The following is a 25,311-nucleotide window of genomic DNA, read 5'->3' on the forward strand; positions in this document are numbered from 1 at the left end:
AATTGAGTTGGCAGGGATCCCAGGTCTTGACCATGTCTTAGTGGGTGGTCCAAATCTGAGTTCTAGAACCTTGGTTAGGATTGATCTATGTGTGAGTCATGTGAAAACCCAAGGTGGTGGCGGGTGCATACGTTCAAAGAGGTTATGGTCCCATGGTTTACTAGACTTCCCTTTAATACCTATTAAGATATCCCCCCCCCCTTTTGGTGGTTATCGAAGGTCAATTCTGTCATACAGAACAGAGCAGAATAATTTTTGCGGTAGAACTCGCATAGAGGATGAAGAGAAGTTGGGGAAAAGGAAATGCATTGAGAAATTGAGAGACGTCAGGTCAGTCCACATCTGCTTCCCTCCCTAACGTAAAATTGGCATAAAGAGACTGAACGGCTACCTCCATATTTAATACTAATCCCTATATTGACAGTATATTCTTATTCCTTACATAAAACTCTAACAATGATTTGGTGCCCTCATACCTTAAAAAAGGAAGTAAGACAGCATATCAATCAATAGAAATTAAAACCATAGTTGTCAAGGCGACAAGGTGAGGCAATGAAAACCAAGGCGACACCAAGCAAGGCGCCAAGGCGTTCCCTAGGCGACACCAGGTCGCCTTGACCCCAAAAAAAGCCAAGGTGCCAAGGCGTTGCCTAGACAACTGTGATGAAAACTAATGCCATTTTATTAGTTTGATGACACAATTTAGATAAGATCTAAAGCAAAAACTATATACTGAACAATGAAGCACGATGAAGAACTGTTTGTTATTCCAATATCCCTTTTTGGGATTCCTAACACTTAAAGTGAGATGAAGGAAAAGGAACCTCTCAAAGAGGCTGAAGTAAAACCACAAAGAAAGGAAAGCAAGGGAAAACTAAGACTAGAAATAAAAGAGGAGAGAAGGCATGGGGGGGGGGGGGGAGCACGCCACAACTCAAAACTCCCCATTCGACTTGGTCCTACAGCCTCTCAACAACTAAAACAACCATTCAGCTGAACAGAATCATAGCACGTTTCCCTTCAATACCAAACTTCCCCTCTACAAACTCATACTCACTAACACAAATATCAACCTTGAAGCCATACTAGCAGGAGATTGGTCGCGGCCAGGATCAACAAAATAAAGATGAACAAACAAGATAACCAAGATCTTTTAATGTTTTCTTTTATTTAACATATGAAAGGATAAAATAGAAAAGGATAAGAAGGGGGTATGGAAGAAAGGGGGAAAGGTGTAGTAGGCTTTCTCAGCTTTGGACCTCTCACCCACAGCTATCGCAGACCAAAAACTTGCAAGCAAACAATATAAATTCCATTAATCATGACCTATCAAGTACAACTGATGAGGCAAATAGAAAGCCTCATAAATAGGAACTTCTAAAAGCTAAGCTAACTAAAAACAGAAACTCTAGATCAGCTAAGCAACTAAACAGACACTTTATCTAAATCCAAATACCATCGTCAAAATAGGAACTACCAAAAGTACTAACAAACTGATATTGGAAGCTGCCTAATTGAAATAGAATATACATTCCAAAACTGAAAACATAACTAAATAATGATAACATCAGGATGGCATCCTTCTCCATTTGACGTGCCCATGAATCTTTTAGAAAGCACCCCCAACAGTGTTTTTCCCTTTTTCTTTTTCGTTTTTGTATTTTGATCTATATCACTCTGCCTGGGCACCAGTTATTAGGTTTTATAAAACACTGTTGATTTCTTGGCTCCAAAATACTGGTTGAATCATCAGTCTAAAAGTTGATGAAATGAGATAAAGCTTCACATACCTGGTAATGAGCTCAAAACCTTCTCTAAGCAACTCAGGTTTGATAACCTACAAAGCACATTTATTGTATATCTTCAAAACCACTTAATGAACAAATCAAAAGTAATGATTTTTTCGCAAAGGAAAAGAAGGAAAAGTGCTAACAAAACCCTGCTTCCTATAATTTTAGGATTTAACAAGTCCACAACCAAATATCCAAGAGGGGCTATGCCACATCTCAAATTTTGACATAAGAACATCCCAAATATATGTTGATCAACGGCACATCAGGTATTTTTCATCAACAACAATCTACTTTAAGAACACACCAGAGCAAGAGAATAAGGGAAATTGGGTTTCTACATAATCTATGATGATTAATCTTATATTCTTTTAATGATTGCGTTGGCAGGAGTATCAACAATATTGGGATGTAATTGGCAATGATATATGCACTGTACTACACTACTACTACATAAGTATTTAATTGACTCATGGTTTGGGCCAAGGCTTTGGCCCATCATTCAAACTAAGTCTTTTGATTGGATGATAAGGGTATGGGTTAACTTGATGATTTGATAGTTGTTTAGATTGGTTCAACCCAAGGGCCAACTAAGGATTATTGTCAATTACATTACAGCTTATTATTGTTAAGGAATAAAAACAAGGAAGAAGAGGAGGGAGGAAAATCTAGGGATTGCAAACATGGATGAATAAGAGGATAGCAATGAATAGCAAGCACTTTGGACCTTTGAGGGTCTTTGAAACTTGAATTTTGGTTTTGAGGTAAGGAAGTGTCTGGAACTGATTTTCTTTTTTTTGTGGGCAAATAAAGAATTCAATACCATAGAGAAAGAAATAACAGCAGCACCAATAAAAGTTATCATTTTTTTTGGGGAGCGGTGAATAAGAATAAACGAAACCACAAAGCCTGAACAAACAGAGGAGGTAGAGTAAGAATTGCAAGGTTGAAGAGGATTTAGCTGTTTGTGGCACAAGAAAGTAGCATTTTTAATGCAACTGCAAGGTAAGAATGATTTTGATGGACTGTATGTTTCTTTAATGACTTGAGAATCCAATTAGAACCCTAAAAGCTTGGTACGATATGTGACGATCGGAGGACTGAATCCCCATGACCATGCCCAAACATCAACGCTGTTCTGCTCCTTTGAGCAGATGGTTAATGTACTGGTTGGACATTGCTTCCTCCAACAAACTTTCTGTGTTATGTCAACTGATCCAAAAATGACCAACGTACAGTGATTTTAAGTTTTTTCAGGTTATACATGTAGGACCACTCCAAGTTAGTGTGATGTGAACATGCAGGAACCCCCCAATAGAGGCTGCAAGAAGAACTAGGGCAGCAGCCCTTCTTCCCCCAACCAATTGAAGGGAAGAGCTGAATTAGTTCTCACCATTGTTTCTCTCATTCCCATTTCTTTTAAAAAAAATAAAAACAAATACTTACTTGATACCTTCTCTCCTTCCTATTTCTCAAAAAGAAATATTAACTATTTGATATCTTTTCACCATTGTTACTCTTCTACCCATTTCTCAAATAAAACATTAATTACTTGATAAAATTTGATGTCTATCTTTTTTCCCAAAAAAACATATGTTTCTCTTCAATTAATTATTAATATAAAATTCTTTGTATTCTTTTTCTTTTCACACGAAAGAAAGCAGACTAAAATTGTTAATTTATAAGAGAAGTCTCATAAAACATTCCCTTACATAAGAAGCTGAAGAATGTGATCACATCCCAAATTCCTCTTCAAGTGTAAAAATGAAAAACAATGAAAGCCCACACAAAACCAAAAGAAAAAGCCAAATAAAATAAAATATGATAGCTAATACAAAATATAATTATTAATAATCAAGGTACACTTAACGGCTCATGCAAATTGTCTCTGTTAAAAATATAGAACTTGTTCAAGTTTAATTTAAAAATATGCAATATAAAAGTAAACTGCACAGTTCATTTTACGTAATTCGTACTCAAATAGATGCCACCATGTGCACTTGCACGTGTAACCTTACTAGTCAAAATAAAACTCTTAAATAACTCACAAACTGGGAATCTGACTAAACATAGAAAAGTAGAAAAGGACTCCATAAAACTAGCTGGACTTATTCAAGTTAAATAGGACTTGAACCAGGGGGTGGATAACGATTAAAATACCCCTGTATTGGTTTGCCCCCCAAGCTTGCTACAACTGCAAGTGGGCCTGGGCGCACTTTCGGCCCTTCTTAGGCTGTCCCTGGCTGGTTACATCAGAATTGCAGAGATTTCAGCCAAGGATTCAAATGGGTTGAAGTAGGGTTTCCAAGAGGAGGAAAACTTGTGGCAGCCCTAGTGTGACTTATTGACAATAAAATTCAAGTATTCCAGCAGCACCAGCCCCTGTTCTTCACTCCTTCAAGTTCCAGCCAGTAAGTACCAATCCCCACCCCAATTCCCAACCCTACAGCCTCCCCTAGCCCTCCCCATCTTCTCTCTTCCCGGCAGCATTCTTCTAGAACCTTCCCCAGCCTAAAACCCTAAACCCTGTTATTCCCTACTGCAAAACCCTAATTCTGTTTGGAATTAGCTCATAGATACAGCCCTACCCCCATTAACCTTCGGCTACAGCAGTTTACTTCTCTCACCCATCCCAAACCCTAGAATTCAACCACTGTTCATGCCCGACCCCAAGCCTAGACCTAAAGCAGAATTTGCAGAAAAGAATCTAAATTTAATTAAAAAACCCTAGACCTGTTAGATCTTATTGATCGAACTTAAACATCAGTTCCTCTCAACCCTAGCTGAATATATACCCTAGAAACCCTAGTCGCAAGGTGTAAACCACAATTCCTCAGAGATGCTCGCTCTAAAAATGCTAATTGGGTCTGCTATTCATCAGTAAAGCCTATAACAGTGGCCCCTCTCTCGCTTGGCATCATAGGGTGGATTGATGATTTGGAAGTAATTAAAAGGTCTTTTGGAAGGTGAATAGAATCCTCAATTGATTGACTTTTGGGGGTAATAAATATATAAAAGAAAGAAATTTACCCGAAAGGGGATACACAAGCACCTTGAGTGGTGGAAAGAAACCAAAGAACACCACCCTTGAAAGGGTAAAATTCCAAGAGTTACAATATCTCTCATACCAAATATGGTTAACAGTTGCATTGAATAACCCGTAGGGTCGCAGAAAATGTATCATACAAAAGTAATATCAATCAAGATCCATTCATGATGGAAAGGAAGGATCCTTCTTTCAACCAGCCAGCAGCGCTCAAGAACACTACAGATCAAATCTTTAGGGAGAAAGAACAGTTGAAGATCAGAGGGCCAACTTCCGACAGAGGCGGCAATGGTGGGACTCTAAAATGTGTGTAGTAGTAAGGAAGCTTTGTGTGAGAAGGCAGTTGCAGAGAGCATTCCAAAAGGTTAAACTGAAGCGAGGAATCCAGCTTGGGACCAAACCACCTTGTTCCAGATGACTACTTCACAATGAGATCTAACTCTATTACAAGATTAACTCCAAGCTGAAGGTTCCACAATGAGAGGCAATCCAGGATATTCTATCACCTCTTCCCGGGGGATTCTGGACACTTGGGAGAGCTAGCCAGATGTAATCAAGGGCTATGGGTGTGCATGTGTGTGGCACTGCGCGCGAGCGCGCGCGCAGGGGGGGGGGATGGAACCTACCTAGGGACCTAATGATATTAGATGCCATAGTCAGTCAATCTTCAAAAACTTGTTATAGAACTTAAGCTTGATAGAAATATCAGATCAGATAGAGTCGACAAACGAGGAGGGTTCATTAACGATTCACAGATTAAAAATGCCAAAACAGAAAGCATTCATTCCCTTCCCATATCTTGCATCTAGTCTTTTTACCCTGGTGGATCTCTCTCTCATTTAATGACTGTCTGGAATCATGGATTACTAATTGGTAGAATACTAGGCAATCTGAAACTTTTTTAAATGATAGTCAAGAAAAGAACGTTCTAGAATTTTTTTTTTACAATTAGAAGAGCTATTCCTCTTGGACAAAATCATAAAGGAATACCCAGAGACCCATATACAAAAGCTTAGTACAAGAATTCACAAAGAAACGATACAATTGGTCAAGATGCAAAAGGGAGGTCATATCCATACTATTTTGCACTTCTCGTCAAATATAATCTCTTTCGCTATTCTAAGTGGTTTTTCTATTCTGGGTAACAAAAAACTTGTCATTCTGAAGACTATAGATAGTTTTGTCACCCACAAAATATGAAGGTCGCCCGAAGGATGCCAACTATCCAACTAAAGGCTAGTAGAATCACCCTTATAAATGAAGGAGCTGATAAATCTTAGAGCCAAAGTACCAGTTCAACCAACTTTTTCCAAACCCCAGAGGAATCTAAGGGAACTGGGAATTTGGGACAGATACTTTTGAATAGACATAGTTAACCCAAATACTCTTCTTTTTGGAGGCAACCTTCAAAAAAAGATGTAAATGGCTACTGCACTGGAATTTAATTTGCCTCAAACTACCCTCAGATTTTGAAAGGTAGATTGAACCATAGGAGACTCAGATATCTTGGGAGGTATCAAAAACCTTTTATGGGAAAGAGCATATAAGAGCTTCTACTGAGAGGTGACTGTTTAGTGGACACCAAAAATCCCTGTGCAAAAAAAATGTGGCCTGGGGAACTGATCTGATAAGCTTAAGGCTCCATACAAATAAAAAGAGCTTTCCTTTCCACAATTGAAGTCATTTCCTAAAAAGATCAAGCATCAGAGTACAGTATATAATGGCTGATTATATACTACCATTTATCATGAATTCACGAGAACCTCATAAATTATAAATATGTACATTAGCAATTCTTTTTTCGGTGGAGACAACTAAATTTACAACAAAGAATAAACGCGCAGGTGGGGGGGGGGGGGTATTAAGCAAGTTTAAGAAGGTTAAAAGAAGACCCCATATAAAATACTGAGCTTGCTCTTACGGAATCCTATACAAGAGATTGTAGAAGTGGAACAAGTTTTAGTAGAAACATCTACGAAGATGGCATTCCAAATCTTACCTAAAGAGAGATTTGGATGTACACCTTCTAGCGTTTCAGGATCTTTTGCCTCAAAAAACTGGAGATGGAGGAAGATATCGAGATACTTAGGTGTCAACGGGTAAGTTCTAAATTATTAGTGTACCATACCACTGCACTCCCTCCCCCCTCAAAAGAACGAGAAATTTACAAAGAATAGAGTAGGTTTTGCTCATAACTACCTGTGGAGTTTGCATTTCCCAAAGTGTTTTCCTGTCGAGAGTTCTTACAACAAAAGACTGGCTATTTGCCTGCAAGAAAATAGTACTAATTCAGGTTCTAAATTGCAGAAGATAGATGAAAGCTCACATGATTGAGGCACCATGTATCAGATAATAAACAAAATGCAGGCTCAAAGAAGATTTATTTTTAATCTAATATTGAAAGTATGACATATCTGCCCAAAAACAATGTCACAAAAGTCTTAGCTCAAAACGATACTGTAATTTCCCTTTCATAGGTTGGAACTGATGACTATTTTGGTCCTAAACTAATTCATGAATCAAATAAAAAAAAGGCATTGCCAGTGCATGAGGCTCCCACCACTGTGACTCAGGGGAAGGTCATATATGCAACCTTACCCAGCTTTTGCAAAGAGGCTGTTTCCAGACTCAAATGCATGATCACTTGGTCACAGAAGAGAAACTTAACCATAGCTCCAAGGCTCAGCCTCACACTGATTCAAGAATTATAAAGGAAACAAAATAGAAGAAGGAAATAATATAGTAGAAAGACATAAAAAGTAAAGACAACAAAACTAACAATTTTAAGGGACTATACTGCCTAAAATTTAAAATTTCGATGTTTGATTCATGGGGATCATTATTGAAAAAGGAAGAGACGCTACCATCAATAACAATGATATGCTTTACAATCCATCCACACAATCAGTAAAATCCCCGTCCCGTCTTTTTCCTTTTAGACACAAAGGAGAAAGGAGGGGAGGGGATTTGGGAGGGGAGCTGCCAGGGATGTGATAGTGCCTTAAAAGTGAGTTGAAAGCTTTTTAACAAATTAAAATTATTTACCAATGGATGGAGATGCCCGAACAAGCCATTGAGGGGGGGAGTCTTCAAACAAGTACAATATCCCAAAATTCCCTATGCTTACCAATCGTCTTCTGTCATAAGATCCTAAAATAGGCCATAGCCAGAAAAGAAGGTAACAGAACAATGATAAGTGGTGATGAATTTATGGAAAGATTAAAAGGGAAGTACGATAATTATAGAACAAAGGACAATGACAAATAGGAGTAAGGGTAATGGTTTCTATGAGCTTGTCATAGAACCCGTTTGCAAGAGTGGCACTGGATGTCGACAGATTAAAAGAAGAAAAGATACCTGAACTACCTGTTGAATGTTCAGATGCTCCTCAATCAATAATCCAAGGGCGAAAAATGGATGAAACATATACAGGTGGCATTACCTGTCTATAAAAAGGTAGTTGAGGGTGGTGGCTATGAGTGTGACTAGGCTGCCTAAAACTATGTAAATCAGACGTTGTCTGCCTCTGACATCCTCACTGTCTTCAACTCAGGCTGTGTGCGGGCAGCTGGAGGCTCTAATGCAACGGTATTAGCTATTTATAATTACGAAGGTTCCCCATAAAGTTTCAAATAGAAGCTTTCAATATGTCCACGTCATCCACAATGATGGCAAGTTTTGGCTTGCCTTGAACTATCTATAGAGGCTTGCAGACCAGCTATTTAACCAGAGATATCTCCACGATTTTGTACTGGTCCTTGCCCTTCAGAAGAACCACAAGTAGGTTTACGTGTGGCAAGGGCTGATTTATCCTCCAATAAGGTGTCAAAGAGGATTCTCTTTTGCTACTCAAAGAATGTGTGTGTAAGTATCTGCCAGGAATTCGATCTACTCCAAGAATTGTGAACAGCCTGAGTCGAATTCCTTTCCAGGGCCTCAAAAGAAGCCCATAACTGCAAGCTGCTGCCATTGTTGCATTGTTTTCTACATTAAACGAGATGGGTAATAATATAGAGTTCAATCTTTCATACATCTTTTTAAAAATCAGAAAAAATACTGGGTTACAGGTCTACCCTTGCCCACTCTATTTGTAACTCCTAGGATAATTCATAAATTTTGGATAGAATTTTTACCAGAATATAACACATTTAACTAATCCCATAAGTCCTTTAGAGTACTCAGACTGGTTACAAGGTCCACAACATGTTCAGCCACAGAGTTAAATATCTATCCAAAAATGCATTACATCCTGTCATCTTTGGCGATTACAGGATGAGATATATCCCCACCCTCGCCAGGAGATGCTTTTATTGCCATGAGAAAGGACACTTTGCCAAAGTGTGCCCTAAAAGAAGGGAAGTTGCAGTCACTGACACCAACAAGCAGATTCCAAATGAGGAGGTAGTTTGCCTCCCCAGATCCAAAGCCAGAAGAAGAGTATCATGAAGATTGCTAAGATCCACAGTCACAATAGAACGTGAGGTCTAAGATCTTAGTCACAGAGCCAAAGGGAGAAGACTGGAGGAGTAGTATATTCCACACCAGACTTAAAGAGCAAGAGCACTACTAGCACAAACCATAGTAGACAGTGGCAGCAGTGTGGATGTAGTTTCAAAAAGTTTTGTCAAAAGGGCAAGACTCAAAACAGAGTAGCACCCTCAACTATACTAAGTCTCCCTCCTCAACAATGCCAGACTAGAGGTAAAATCTAGATCCAGGTGTGTTGGATTCTATTAGGAGTTCAATTAGAGTTTGTATATGAGTTAAATTAGAGTTTGTATTCATGTAAAATTCTATTCCTTGTAATAGTGTACTTTCCACTTAATTATAAATAGAGGGCTTGAGATCATGGATTGATAAGCCATTCTACCAATTCTGTGTTTATCAACATGGCATCAGAGCCTAGGTTCGATTAGGATCTTCTTATATATTTTTTTTCCCCTAATTCATCGCAGACCTATTGTTCTTCAGTTTTTCTGCCACTGAAAGAATAACAAAACCAGATGGAAAGGAGAGAGAGGACGAGAACCACTTCCGCTGCCTGTTGCAGTTTGTCACCGCTGTTTTCCGCTACTCCAAGAGAAGCCGAACAGAATCGCTGCAATTCATCGACTCTTCTGCCTATCACCTGCGTCTTCCGCCATCGACCATTGACACTTCTTCCAGCGCCTTCTCTCTTCAGTACGCTGCATTCTGGGAGTTGGATTCAACCAAGAACAGAAAAAAGGGAAAGAAGAAGAAGAACATCGCCATCGCCACGAAGCCAGGTACCCTTCGTTTGAAACATGACGTTCAACCCTTAAACCCCTCTGGTTCTCTTTACACCCTTTGTCTTTAAACCAAACCAAACCAAACCAAATATTTACACCCTTTGTCTAAAAATCTTTATATTTACACCCTTAAACCCCTCTGGTTCTCTTTACACCCTTTGTCTTTAAACCAAACCAAACCAAATATTTACACCCTTTCTCTAAAAGTCTTTATATTTAAACCAAACCAAGCTATATTTGGTTCTCTTTACATTTAGACTAGACCCAACCAGACTCATTGGTCTTTGGCCGAACCATATGTTTGGTTTTATTGTTTTTTTCCTTTTCTACTGTTCTGATAAAAAATAATAAAAAAATAGTAGATTTGTTCGAGTTGTTCGGCTATTGCATTCTGGCGACATTTCGTTACTTTGAAAGGGTGAAGACTTAAGAACTGCAAATAATTTTGTCAACATGACAACTATTGACGGTACTCCTGCTCCCACTGGCTCCGAACACTACTCCACTCTTCATCCTCTTTCCGTGAGATTTGATGGAACAAATTATTTGATGTAGTCTCGATCTACTTACCTAACTATTGCTAGAAGAGGACTTGTTGGACACATTACGGGCACCACTATCAAACCTACTACCACAGGCGTTCCACAGGATAAATGGATTTCGAATGACTCTCTTATTATGTCATTTCTTTTGAATTCCATGATTCCAAATATTGCCCGTGGATATCTATTACTCGATATTGCAGCCCAAATCTGGAAATCTACTACTGAAACCTATGGACAGTTGGGGAATGATGCACAGGTTTATGAGCTACGAAAGAAGCTTCATGAAACTACCCAAAACGAACTGACTGTGGCCCAATATTATGCTGAGTTGTGATCTCTTCGGCAGGAGTTGGATCATTATGGGGATTATCATCCCATTAACCCAGATGATGTGACTACTTATAGGAAGCACATTGATAAGATTCGAGTATATGACTTCATAGCAGATTTGAATGTGGAGTACGATCAGATCAGAGTGCAAGTCTTAAGTCATTCTTCCTTTCCTACACTGGAACAGTCTTATGCTCTTGTTCAGTGTGAGGAAAGTCGTTGATTAGCCATGCTTCATACTCCTATTATGGAAAAATCAGCTTTACAATCTGTTCGCACTAAATCTAATCCGGCAAAGGAGATGGCCAAGTGTGAGCACTGTCACATACCATATCATACCAAGGCAAATTGTTGGAAACTGCATGGGAAGCCTGCTGATTTTGAGCAAAAACGAGCACAAAGAAAGGGAAACCAAAGGCTAATCTTTCTGAGACAGTTTCCACCACACCCTCTACAGACGTTGGTTTTTCACAGGAAGAGTTCGCTACTTCGCGATGTATTCTGCAGTCTTCTACTGCCGGTACAGCCTCGACCACTGCTTCCTCTACTACCCATACCAACTCCTACCTTGCTACTTCAGGTAAAACTTTTACAGGCTTTCAAGCTTCTTCAGTTTCTACTCCTTGGATCATTGATACAGGAGCCACAGATCATATGACAGGTTTATCCACCTATTTCTTACAATATTCTCCAACTTCTGGAAAGGATAAAGTTCAAATTGTTGATGGCTCCTATTCTTCCATTGCTGGAAAAGGGACCATTCAGCATTCTCCATCACTTTCTTTGTCTAAGGTTTTACATGTTCCCTCTTTCTCTACTAACTTGCTCTCTATTAGTAGTCTTACACATGACTTGAATTGTAAAGTGACTTTTTCCCCCATCTTACTGTGTCTTCCAAGATTTGGTCACGGGGAAGGAGATTGGACGTGGTAAACTAGACAATGGACTTTATTTTCTAGAGCCGATTGGAGAATCTGCGTCTGCTTTGACTACATCTTCTAATCCGGTCCATTCAATAATATCAGACCTTTATCAGTGGTGCCGTAGGCTAGGTCACCCCCCTCTAGGAACTCTTAAGAAAATATTTCCTGATTTGGTTTCTTCTTGTAAGGAGGATAATTTTTTTTTGTGAAGCCTGCATTTTTGCAAAGCAAACTCGTTCTACTTATCCTATTCCTTTTATGCTAATTCATACTGATGTGTGGGGTTCTTGCCGACGTGTGTCTATTACTGGCCATAGGTACTTTGTTACTTTTATTGATTGTCACTCTCGTTCTACATGGATTTATCTTTTAAAACAAAAAAATGAGGTTTTTCGAAGTTTTCGTGATTTTCATAATATGATTAAAACTCAGGTCAATGCCACTGTGAAGATCCTTCGCAGTGACAATGGCATAGAGTATATTGATGGTGAATTTCAAAGATATCTCTTTGACTCTAGCATAATACATCAGACCAATTGCGTTGATATGGCTGCCCAAAATGGGGTTGCCGAAAGGAAGAATCGGCTTCTCTTAGAGATAGCCTGTTCCATTATGATTGCTATGAATGTACCTGACCAATACTGGAGTGATGCTATACTCACTGCTTCTTACCTTATGAATAGGATGCCCAGTAGAATACTAGGTTTTAAATGTCCTAATGAGATTCTTCAGGGAGCCTCTTCTTTTGTTATTCCCCCAAAGGTTTTTGGATGCGTGTGACGTGTGTTATACTAGAATCACAGCCCACCAGAGTAAGCTGGCTCCCCGTGGCCTACGCTGCATATTTTTGGGGTATTCTGCTATTCAGAAAGGGTACAAATGTTATCATCCTCCTTCCAGGAAAACCATTATATCCATGGATGTAATTTTTCATGAGTTTTGCCCTTACCATACACCTCTTCAGGGGGATAGTCCTAGAGGAGAGGTGTTCTTTCCGACTCTAGATCTTCCTATCACACACCAACACAACTTAAGAGTCCCAGAAGAGTTTCCTGACCAGGGGGAAACTTCGGCCAGTATAACTGAGGACTCTAATCCTCCCCCTTTGATTTCTGAACCATGTGAAGAACTTAGCCAGGGGGAGACCACTCCTGTGAGACACACTGTTGGGGTCTTTCAGTCTCCTGCTCCAAAATCAGATTCTATTGTTCCCCTTAAGGTATCTTTTTCTGATCTTCCTATTGCTGTTAGAAAAGGGGTCAGATCTTGTACTCCAAATCCCATAGCTAAATATGTTTCTTATAACTATTTGTTTGACTCCTACCGTGCTTTTATATCCTCTTTGTCATCTGTATATGTTCCTAAAAGTTGGCAGGAAGCCTATGCTGATAAGAGATGGAAGGCAGCTATGGTAGAGGAAATGCAGACAATGAAGAAAAATGACATTTGGGAGCTGGTTACACTTCCTCCAGGAAAAAAACCAATGGGCTGCAAATGGGTATTTGTGGTTAAACAAAATATGGATGGATCAGCAACAAGTTGAAAGCTAGACTAGTTGGAAAGGGGTTTACCTAGACCTATGGGATTGATTATTAGGAGACCTTTGCCCCTGTTGCGAAACTAAACACTGTCAGAATTCTGTTGTCTGTAAATGTGAACAAAGACTGGAACTTGCACCAACTAGACGTAAAGAATGCCTTCTTACATGGGGAGTTAGCAGAAGAGGTCTATATGGAAATCCCACATGGTTTCTCCGATGACAATACTGTAGGGAAAGTTTTTCGGTTGAAGAGGTCAATTTATGGGTTAAAACAGTCTCCTAGATGTTGGTTTGGACGCCTCCTGAAGGCAATGACTTCTATTGGGTAAAAGCAAAGCAATGTTGATCATACACTATTTGTCAAGAAGTCAGGTACTAACATCACACTTCTCATTGTCTATGTAGACGATATTGTCATCACAGGTAATGATGGTGAAGAAATTCAAAAGTTGAAGGACTTTCTTGGCAGAGAGTTTGGAATTAAGGATCTAGGGAAGTTACAGTATTTTTTAAGGATAGAGGTGGCTCGATCAAAGAAAGGTATATTCCTATCCCAAAGAAAGTATGTCCTAGATCTATTATCAGAAATGGGAATGTTGGGGTGTAAAGCAGTTGATACCCCTATTGAAGCTGGAGCTAAACTTAAAGAAAAAGAGGGGGAACAAGTGGACAAAGGAAGATACCAAAGGCTGGTAGGGAAGCTTATTTACTTGTCCCACACCAGGCCAGACATCGCTTATGCTGTAGGTATAGTGAACCAATTTATGCATGATCTATATTTAACTCATATGAATGCTGTTATCAGAATACTACAGTATTTGAAGGGAACTCTTGGAAAAGGAATACTTTTGTCACCCACTGATAATCTAAAAGTAGAAGCATACACTGATGCAGAATGGGCTGGATCTCCAAACAAAAAGTCAATTTAGGTTATTGTACCTTTGTTGGAGGTAATCTAGTTACTTGGAGAAGTAAGGAACAGAATGTGGTACCTTTATCTAGTACCGAAGCTGAATATAGAGCTATGGTTCATGGAGTTTGTGAACTACAATGGTTGAAAGGCTTGCTGTAAGGTATTGGAGTCCAAGTTCCAAACCCTATGATGTTATATTGTGACAACAAGGCTGCTATTAGTATTGTTAATAATCCGGTGCAACATGATCGAACTAAGCACATTGAAATTGACAGGTTTTTTGTCAAAGGAAAGTTGGAACAAGGGCTTATCTGCATGCCTTTTGTAAGATCTGGAGACCAAGTAGAAGATCTCGACCATCTCAGCGAGATCTCGGTTGAGATATGCCATTTTTTGAGCGTCAACTCGGTAGCCCATCTCGGTGGTTTTGGGGTCCCAATCGGGTTAAAACTTGGAATTTAGCCTATTTAAGGCCTTTTGAACACACTAGTGGCCTTGGATTTGTGAGAAAACAGCCCTAAGTATGATTTCTAAGTCTACCATAGTATGAAACCGAAATGCTGAAGGATTAGAGAATGCAAGGTTATAAAACATGTATTATAAAACCATTAATGTTGTAGGATTAGAGAATGCAAGGTTATATAACATGTAATATAAAACCATTAAGGCATATAAATGAAAATCAAGTGTATCAAATACATCAAATAACTTAAATGTCATCAAGATAACATTCATATGAGTATTACAATCTTGACTTTCGAGAATAGAATGATAAAAATATACAACTGGTAGAAGTTCTATATAAGTCATTAACGCATAAGTTCAAAAGACAAGTAGAGGATGATTGAGCTTCCTTTGATGTTGTAGATGTGCTAAGAATAGTTGCAAGTGAAACTTTGGCTGAAATCCGCAAAAAATTGGGCAAAAATTGAAAGTTCCAGCGAGATATGGTAAGATATGGCGAGATCTCGAGCGAGATATCCCATTTCGCAGATCTCGACCTTAATCTCGTCTCGGTTTATGAAAAAACCGAGATATCTCGCGAGATCTTGCCGAGATCTCCCACCATGCAGTAGAGAAGACATATCTAGGTAACATCTATATATGGTTGTCCAATAATGACTTACTTTTGATGATTGTATGATGTGAATCCATCTATTGCACTAGTACATCCCAACATGGGATTGTATTTCTTTTTCCTCTCCTCTCTTCCACAACTGTTGCTCATCAAATGAAAACATTGGAGGGGTTGTACTTCAATAGTTGGCTGTCTCAAGAATACTAATGATTTTCCTGAAGGCCCAAAATCATGGTTTGAGGTCTCACGGGATCTAGTTGAGATACTGAGATCTTGGCCAAGATCTCAATTTTGTCAGACCTCGAGCCAAGTTAAGGTGCAAAAGACAAAAAATGCCAAATCTCGACCGAGATCTCAATTGAGTCAAGATCTTGGTTCAACCAGGATTTGGGTCCATTTTAGTGCCTCTTTTACTCAATCTCGATCGAATTGGGACGAGATTCCTAGTCTCGATCCAACAACTTCCTTCTTCATTTTTTTCCACATTTTTGGACCGAATCTTGTCAAATTCTCACTTGCAACACGTCTAAGGAGTCCTTAGCTCATCTACAACAACAAGAAAACATCAATTGAGCGTATTTGAAGGTGTTCTTCAAGCAAGGTGAATTTTCCCCCTCAAATTTCATTTTTTCCAAATATGTTCTAGAGTAGGTCTTTGAGCGTGGATTAAATATGTGTAAGAGTTTTACACCTTTGTTCGATCTACATCTTCATGGAATTTTTTTTAATTATTGTTATTAATTTATTTTTTGAATTTTTATCCAAAAAATATATTTTAAAAGAAATTAAAATTAAAAAAATATTGAAAAATACATAGGTTATGAAAGTGATTCTAATATATGTTAGACTCCATTAGAAGGGCTACAACCTCATGGAGTCAAATTTATTTTTTTAATTTAAGATTTAATAAATAAATTAAAAATATTATGAAAAAAATTTTAGTTTATGGAAGGTTATTTTTCTCTTCCCTCCCCCCCTCCAGAAATACTTCTTATGTTAGGTTGTGTATTGTAAAAATACAACCATGTTAATATAAGCATGATATTTTTTTTTTTTTACAACAAAGTCTGTATTTTCAGTATTAAATATTATTTTTTATGTATTTTCATTTAGTGTTTTTAGCAGTTGATATGTTATTCTATTAGTGGAATAGTTTAGAGCTGAATATATTAATGTAATGGAATGGTTTAGTAGTTCACTTTGATTACCTTTTTTAGTATAGAATTGTATGGGATGATCCATGTGAATGTATTTACCTTGTGTATTAGTTTAAACAGCTGATCATGGAGCTAGTAGTGGCACTCGGGCTCATGACATTGCTAGACAACATGGTGAGGCCCTAACCACTGACAAGAAGTCCAAGTGCAAATATTGCTTGAAAGTGCTAAATTCTAGTGGTGCAACAAGATTGAAACAACACTTGGCAGGGGATACAAGGATGGGGCTAAGTGACCTAAAGTGCCTTATGAAGTACAAGCAATTATTGCCATCTTAAAAGGAGGGAGATTGCAGAAGGTAGAGAAGGAAATGCAGTAGAGGGAATTCGAGGAGGGAGACTGTAGAAGGCAGAGAAGGAAAGGCAGTAGAGGGAGTTCGAGGAGGTAGTCTTACAGAAGCCTTTTGTGGACGGGGATGAGGAGTCTAATGATGATGAGGTTGCTCCTTCCTATGTCTAGTCTTCTTCCTTCTCTCACCTCCCTCTTGAAATGTAGATGGAGCTACTGACTCTTCACCTAGATGCACCTGTTCATATTGCCCCACATTATCAAAATGCAATGACTGTTTGCTAGCTTCTCTCTGGCATACATGTGTTTAGTGTCAAGAAGAGCAGCAGGATTTGACTTTTCTGGACACTATGTGCAATCCATTCTATTGATCTTATGTTGAAGGGCTTAGGCAAGAGGAAGGTTATCGGCGGTGTTGTTGAGAGAACAAGGTAAGTGACACGACCAATAAGATTCACAGGCCAGTTTACCCATGCTACACAAGATATTGACCACAAAGCTCCGCCCTGGACTTATAGGAGGCATGGCAAATATAAATGATGAGCATACATGATCTGGTAGAGAGTATGTGGAGTATAAGTATTGACACTGGTGGTAGTTGTAATTACCATTAGTCGTGGTAGTCCTCAAACTACGCATACTGCAATCACACCACTAGTTATACTTATAGTGGCTACTCTTTGTATGGAGGACATTAGATTCCTCAAGACCCAACCTTGGAGAGTTTGGTTATATGAGTTAAGATGGGTTGTTGAGTGACTACTTTACGAACTCAATACCCACACGTTCAGCTTCAGCAGCTAGAGGACTTTGGCTTCCAACCACATAGCATTAAAGGTTACCCTAGAGTTCTGTTCCTCCAGATTTCAGACTATGACACATATGTGGGGCATGTAAACACATACGAGAGGTATTATAGCAACTCATTTATTTGGAAGGCTACGTCACCTACACTCAGAATAAGATCTGTTGGCAAGCTAAGTGATACTCACTAGTTAGCCAATTATTTAAGTCTGATCTTTGCACACAACACTCACTTTGTCACTTAAAATTTTGATTTTTTTTCTTTTATTATTAACATATTACAACTGTACAAGTATTTTAAATATTTCACTTTGGCATTGAATATAATGGTTTTTCATTCGATTTATAGGTTGTCAAACCACGGAGGACGATGATATTGCTTAGCAACACGAAGTCCCCATGGATACTAGATGATTTGAATCTAATGGTTTTTTATTCGATTTATAGGTTGCCAAACCACAGAGGATGACGATATTGCTTAGCAACACGAAATCCCCATGGATACTAGATGACAAAGGATCAATTGTAATTATTGCAGTAAAGTCCTCCTCAGAGGCAAAATGTGGTTCAAGCAACACTTACTTGGATACCAGGTGGATATACCCAAGTGCCCTGCTGTCCCTGATTATGTGAGGGATGATATTCTTAACAGCCTCATCGAGCTGGCTGAACAGTGCAGAGGATCTGCAATACATGGTAGTGACGCTGGTAGAGCTAGTGGAGAAGCTGCTTAGTTACCCTTAATTGATATCATTTTACCATGTTCTTATAATGTCTGTACTATATTCTCAAGAATGGTAATGTTGTATTGTTCTATTGAGTACTGAACTACTTAGATGGACGGAATCCTGAACAATTTAAGTTATTAGACGTCTGCTATCACTTGGTTTTCATTTATATCAATTAATGGTTCTATTTTTCATGTTTTATAACATTGTACGTTGATACTTTCAGCAATTTGGTTTCAAACTTAGGGTCGAGTTGGAAACTCATATATAGTTTGTTTTCCCACAAATCTAAGGTCACCAATGTTTTTAGAAGCCCTAAAATAGGCTAAATACCAAGTTTTAGCACAACTTGACGAGATGGCCCCCCATGTTCACTCAAGTTCGGCGCCATTTTTTACCATATCTCGGCTGAAATCTCGATTTTCTGGGTGACAGATTTCCAACCATGACCAGAATTGTTGCATATACATTGGCTCCAAGAACCACAAACAAGTGAACGATAAAAACTGTCAAAATTGTATTCAGTCAACTACATGCTTATGAGTAATTTGATTAAAGAGAAAAACAAACCTCTTTGATTGTAGCTTTAACAGGAACACCAAGTACAGCAGCCCCATGCACCAAACCATCATGAAGAACCTATCACCAAAGAATTAGTTAAGTTTTACCTTCCCAATTACCATATTATGGGTGTCAGCTCTAAATTGTTGCTGCAAAAACCTGTTGACAGGCACTCAAGGAGGGAAGGAGAGAGATGAATAACAAATTGGCTAGTCCATACAACTTAACATGCAAAGCACAAGAAGAACCTCAGCATTTTTGCCAGGTTGAACAAATCAATAAACTAAATGGAGGTTCTGTTGCTACTACAGGAACAGATTTCAAGATCAATCATAGAACTTTAGAACATGTTTAAAGTCACCATGTCTAGAATAAATAATTTCCCCATGTTCAGGACATCCATTGTCAGTTTTTTGCACATTGGTAGAAGGGCAAAAATGTCATAGAGGAACCAAAATAGCCTCATCAGGAATTAACACCACGGCTAATTCTTAAGAGGGATCTGGTTTCTATCATAGTATTGCCCTTTTTCTTGTGTGGCTGAGCATTCTTTTGCCGTCCATTTTTCTCTCTCTCTATTTTTTCTTAAAAACACAATACTAGTAAGAAAGAAATAACTTCAATCCACATGGACAGAATGCCTAATAAAATTCCACCAACAAAAATAATCCAAGAACTCCATATGCCTGTTGACTCTATCATTGCATATCTCTTTCAGGAACTCTCAGAACTTATGTACACCTTCATTTGCAACTATGAACAACTGTGCACTGTTACCATAAATATAAGATTGTTCAGGGACACTTAAATCCAAAATCAGAAAATTATTTCGGATGGAAGAAATTTCCCACATGTGGAGGATCTCTGTATCCAATTAAGTGGTTTAGAAACTCCTACCCACATACTCAACAGCAATATGAACAACAACAACAAGAATGGCACTTTCACTCACCCACGATTGATGGTTATCCCAGAGTGCTATTCCTCCAGTATTCTGACATGGAGATATATCAGTTCCATATAAACCAATATGTGACATACTACAGTGATGGGTTGACTCGGGAGTCATATGTGGCCACCATTCAGAATCAATTGATGCAGAGTGCTGAGTGATACTCTTATAGTCTTGTAAGTTGTAAGTTGTAATCTACTAATCTTGTTACTCTTGTCTCTTGTACTCTTGTGATCTTGTCAGTCTTGTGACTTGTGAGTAGTGAATTGTGATTATGAACTTATGGATTATGATTTATGACTTATTAAAAGTCTAAAACTTCTTATGGTTGTAAAATTTTGAAGACATTTAACTATTTAGTTCTTTGATAGTTTGATCACTTGAATACTTGATGTGTATGTTAATGTATTTGATAACTTGAATTACTTGATATCTTTACATTACATGTTGTCTAACCTTGCATTTCATAAAATTTCGGTTTTACACATAGGGTCGACTTAGAAGACATAGTTAGGGTTATTTTCTCATAAATCTAAGGCCATCAATGTGTTCAAAAGGCCTTAAATAGGCTAAATACCAAGTTTCAGCCCAACTGGGGCCCTAAAACCCACCAAGATGGGCCACCGAGATTACGCCCATTTTTTGGTAGATCTCGACCAAGATCTCGCCATCTCGGTTGAGATCTCGCTTTTTCTAAGTGGCGAGATCTAGCTCGAGAGCGAGATCTCCCACCATGCTCACGATTACTTTTATTTCACGAACACTGAGATCACCTTATTGATGAGATCCAATTACAACTCGATGTACTACACTTAAGAAGAGGGATCAAATTACTACAAGATTCCAGCCCTTAGATTGGAACATGGTAGCAAAGCGTTTGCCTAGGTGGCAAGGCGGTTTTTCAACCGTCTTGTTTTGAACCGCTTTGTTAACATGCAGTTTTTTTCCTTTTTTCACCTAATTGCTACCACTTGTGCGCCTTGTTGCCACCTAGAAACTAAAGTAGTCATTTTTTTTACATTTTGTACCTGATAATATTTTTTCTTCTACAAAGCCGTATATGAACTTAATAGTTAGTCATTTTGGAATTGAGAATCAATGAATCATTAAATGGATAAGGCACTTATTTGGTATCACACTATCATAGAGTAAGTAAAAATGTAAAATTACTACTATCATTTTCATACTTATAATTTGTTATAGTTTATAGTCATACGTTATGATGCTTGATGAGATGAATTTATGTTTGTGTTCTTTTCCTAATAATTTTTCATAATTATGATTCTTGAATGCTTTTTTGTTTTAGATGAATATGATTCTTGAATGTTTATTTAGCTTATAATAGAAATTTATCAGCATAAAAGTAGTTGTATTGAAAAAATTTAACCCAGCTGCTTTGGTAGCCTTATTGCCGCATAGGCACCGCTTCGTCGCCTAATCGCCAAGGCGGAGCCCCAATCGCTTTGGTCGCCTTGCCACCTTGACAACCTTGGATTGGAATCTCACTAGCATACTTTAAGTTATCTTTTAATAACATGCTAATTAGATAAGACTAAAGCAAACAACTCAAACAAATCCGAACCAAACTCATATTGACTTATCAAATAATGAAATAAATTCTAAATTGAATTCAGGAGCAAACTAAAGGCTAAAATGCCCAAAATACCCCTCCTATTTTGGCACTTTATGGAGGCCTCTTAGATCCTTCCTGCCTTCCTGGGGGCTCCCCTTGGGGTTTTGGCCATGGGGTCTTTGTATTCACATGTCCGCAATGGGGTGGTCTCCTAGGGTTGCGCAAGGAAGAGAAGGGGTGGGTCAACGCTGCGGGTGAGAGGAAGGGGAAGGGGGTGGGGGTGGGGGGCTGCTGTACTTGTTTGCTGCTGGAACTTGAAGAAGATTGCTTTGAATGCTTCAAGATGCTAGAAATAATGACGAAGGTGTTGATCTTTGAAACAAACTCTTAATTACTCAACCATGGCCCCCTCAACTAGGAATCATTATCCTTGACTCAAACTCAATTTCATTCAACAACCAGACTTGAAGAATTACAAAGAAAGAATAGGCCACTTATAGCCTACTGAAAAACTCTAACACAATGTGGGATACCTCAACAGATTAGGATCCTACCACATAGTCTTGACTCTTGAAAAAGAATCTAAAACACGAAGCTGGAAATAAAAGATGTCTGCTTGAAAAGAACTCCTTAGGATACTCAACTACTAACCCACTGAAATTGGGCACTAGAATATCGTACACTTGCCGAAATTTCGGCCACCATTTTGACCAGGTCAAAATGGCAAAACGAAATGAAATTTAGTTCTATGATCTGCATCACAGTGCCGAATCTTTCTTAAGGTTTCTATAACTTCAACCACCCGACTCTTTCGTTATATCATTGAAATGTGGTCCCTCAATGAATAATTTAATTACTTGATCCGGACAAATTTGAACTATTTCCAACTAGATGTTCACAAATATACTCATCACATCCCTTCACAATGTCCCCATCCAGCAACACTATTCCATCTTCCTCTCTATCTACCTCACCAGGTCCAAATCAATATTCTTTTGTGTTTTTTTAACATAGAGCTCCTCATATTTCCTCACCATAGATACAGTAGAAGTGAAATCAAAAGTTAGCATACAGACTGCATCACCACAAGATTTGCGGCATTTGCCAGTGGCCACCCAAATCCATTTTCTATCAAAAGGCAAGATTCTTCCTCTCCTAGGTCAACAGTTGAAAATAATGCTTTTCTAAACAAGGGAGAAGGGGCAGTTGAAGGAGCGGTGATATTCTTTAGAAGCATTCCAACAGAGGCAACAGAGAGGAAAGAGAGAAAACTGCTCGCTCAATGAGGAAGGATTGCGTCAGGAGGCAACAGGTGAAAAGCTATGACAAGGTATTGTCCTCTTCAACCAAGCTAGATTGTGCAGTCTTTAATGAAAATGTGTCTTATTTTGATGAAATATTGTTGAAAGAAACGATTGTAGTAGAATGGCTTATTGATCCATGATCTCAAGCCCTTTATTTATAATAAATTGGAAAGTAGACTATTACAAGGAATAGAAGTTTACATGAATGCAAACTCTAATTTAACTCCTATACAAACTCTTATTAGACTCCTAATAGAATCCAACACTCCCCCTCAAGTTGAGGCATGGATATCACACATGTCCAACTTGACCAAAAAAGTATAAAACATATGTCCAGGTAAACATCTGCAATTTTATCTTCAAACTTATAGATTACGTCTGCCTTATAGACTTCCATTTGATTTGTCCTCATCTTTACTGCAACTTTATGTCTCCAAGGAAGAACACCCAAGTAAAAAAGTAGAATCTTCAAATGTTGAGAAGACTAACTTTCTGCACAAATCTGAGGGAAAATATATTTTTGGGGTAACAATAGCTAGGGTAAAACAGCCAAAGTGAAAGTTTTGATTTGTAGCAATGTTAGATCTTTAAAGGGAAAGTTTGCCAAGGGACAATCTCCCAAGGTAGGGGAAAATTTGTCAAGATAAGTGACAATCTCCAAAGGTAATAGAGATCAAGTTCTTGAAAAGTCAAACGACAAGTCTTTTGCAAGGTTAGATCTCCGAAGGGAAGATGTCAAGTTAAGGGGCAATTCTCCAGGGTTAACAGAGATCAAGTTCTGCACAGTCAAAAAGATAGCTCTATAGCAATGTTAGATCTCCAAAGTGGAAGATTGCGAAGGTAAGGTACAAACTTTCAAAGGTAACAAAGATCAAATTCTACATAAGGAAGTCTACATGAAAGGCTTTGAATTGTAGACATCTTCAATCTCCCCCTCACGTGTAGCGTTACACGTGGGAAGATAATAACAAAGGAAATTCCAATGGGGAAACTTGGAAAGGAAGAAATTGTAATGGTAAGATAAAAGTATCTGGAAAACAAATCTAGAGAAAATGACAAAATTTGAAAGGGGGTTGACCGAGCCTACGGTGCCACTAATGAAGGTCTGATATTACCGAATGGACCGGATTAGAAGATGTAGTCAAAGCAAAAGTAGATCCTCCAATCGGCTCGAGCAAATAAAGTCCATTTACCACGACCAATCTCCTTCCCCGGGACCAGATCCTGAAGTAGCATGGTAGGAGTTGGTAGGGGTATTAGAGGAAGCAGTGGTCGAGGCTGTACCGGCAGTAGAAGACTGCATAATACGTCGCAGAGTAGCGAACTCCTCCTGCGAAAAACCAACGTCAGCAGAGGGTGTGGTGTAAACTGTCTCAGAAAGATTAGCCTTTTGTTTTCCTTGTCTTTGTGCTCGTTTTTGCTCAAAATCAGCAGGCTTCCCATACAGTTTCCAACAATTTTCCTTGGTATGATATGGTTTGTGACAGTGCTCACACTTAACAATCTCCTTAGCCGGATCAGATTTAGTGCAAACAGACTGTAAAGCTGATTTCTCCATAATAAGAGTATGAAGCATGACTAATCGACGACTTTCCTCACACTTAACAAGAGCATAAGACTATTCTAGTGTAGGAAAGGGAGAATGAATTAAGACTTGCACTTTGATCTGATCGTACTCCACGTTCAAACCTGCCAAGAAGTCATATACTAGAATCTTATCAATGTACTTCTTCTATGTCGCCACATCATCTGGATTAGTGGGGTGATAATCCCCATAATGATCCAACTCTTGCCAAAGAAATCGCAACTCAGCATAATAGTGGGCCACAGTTAGTTCCTTTTGGGTAGTCTCATGAAGCTTCTTTCGTAGCTCATAAACCTGTGCATCATTCCCCAATTGTCCATATGTTTCAGTAAAAGCCTTCCAGATTTGGGCTGCAGTATCAAGTAATAGGTAACCCCGGGCAATATTTGGATGCATAGAATTCAAAAGGAATCACATAATAAGAGAGTTATTTGATATCCATTTATCCTGTAAAACACCTGCGGTAGTGGGTTTGATAGTGGTGCCCGTAAGGTATCCAACTAGTCCTCTTCCAGCAATAGCCAGGTAAGCAGATCGAGACCAGATCAAATAATTTGTGCCGTCAAATCTTACCGAAAGAGAATGAAGAGTGGGAAAATATTCGGATCCAGTGGGAGCAGTAGTACCATCGATAGTGGTCATGTTGAAAAAAGTGTGTGCAGTTCGCAGAATGCAATAGCCAAACAATGTGAGACAAAAAATTTCTCCCTTTTTTTTATTTTTTTATTTTTTATTTTTTTAACAGAATAGCAGATTATAAGAAACAAAATAACAATATGGTTTGGCCAAATATGCAATGGTCTGGTTTGGTCTAAATTCAGAGAGAACCAAAATATGGTCTAAAGTTGGAGAGAACCAAAATAT

The 25,311-nt window shown here is 38.6% G+C and overlaps 1 protein-coding gene across 7 annotated transcripts in view; it reads right to left on the bottom strand.

Annotated features, from left to right (window-relative positions):
- Positions 1-25,311, bottom strand: part of LOC149008841 (2-C-methyl-D-erythritol 4-phosphate cytidylyltransferase, chloroplastic-like) — a 56,071-nt gene that overhangs the window by 16,169 nt on the left and 14,591 nt on the right. For 4 of the 7 annotated variants that reach the window (XR_016174705.1, XM_089163870.1, XM_089163868.1 and 1 more), the window contains 3 exons: positions 19,043-19,111; positions 7,036-7,104; positions 1,791-1,837 (listed from right to left, as the gene is read on the bottom strand). Coding sequence is in view for 5 of the 7 variants with exons in the window: in XM_089163870.1 (XP_089019996.1) it covers positions 1,791-1,837; positions 7,036-7,104; positions 19,043-19,111 (185 nt within the window). In the remaining 2 variants the exon portion in view is untranslated. Of the gene's footprint in view, positions 1-1,790; positions 1,838-6,835; positions 6,894-7,035; positions 7,105-19,042; positions 19,112-25,311 lie in introns of all 7 variants that reach the window. The other 3 variants (XR_016174704.1, XM_089163871.1, XM_089163872.1) reach the window with 1 other exon arrangement.

Source organism: Hakea prostrata, chromosome 7 (genome assembly GCF_041222555.1).
Source record: "Hakea prostrata isolate BN-2017 chromosome 7, UWA_Hpros_2, whole genome shotgun sequence".
Classification (NCBI taxonomy): Eukaryota; Viridiplantae; Streptophyta; class Magnoliopsida; order Proteales; family Proteaceae; genus Hakea; species Hakea prostrata.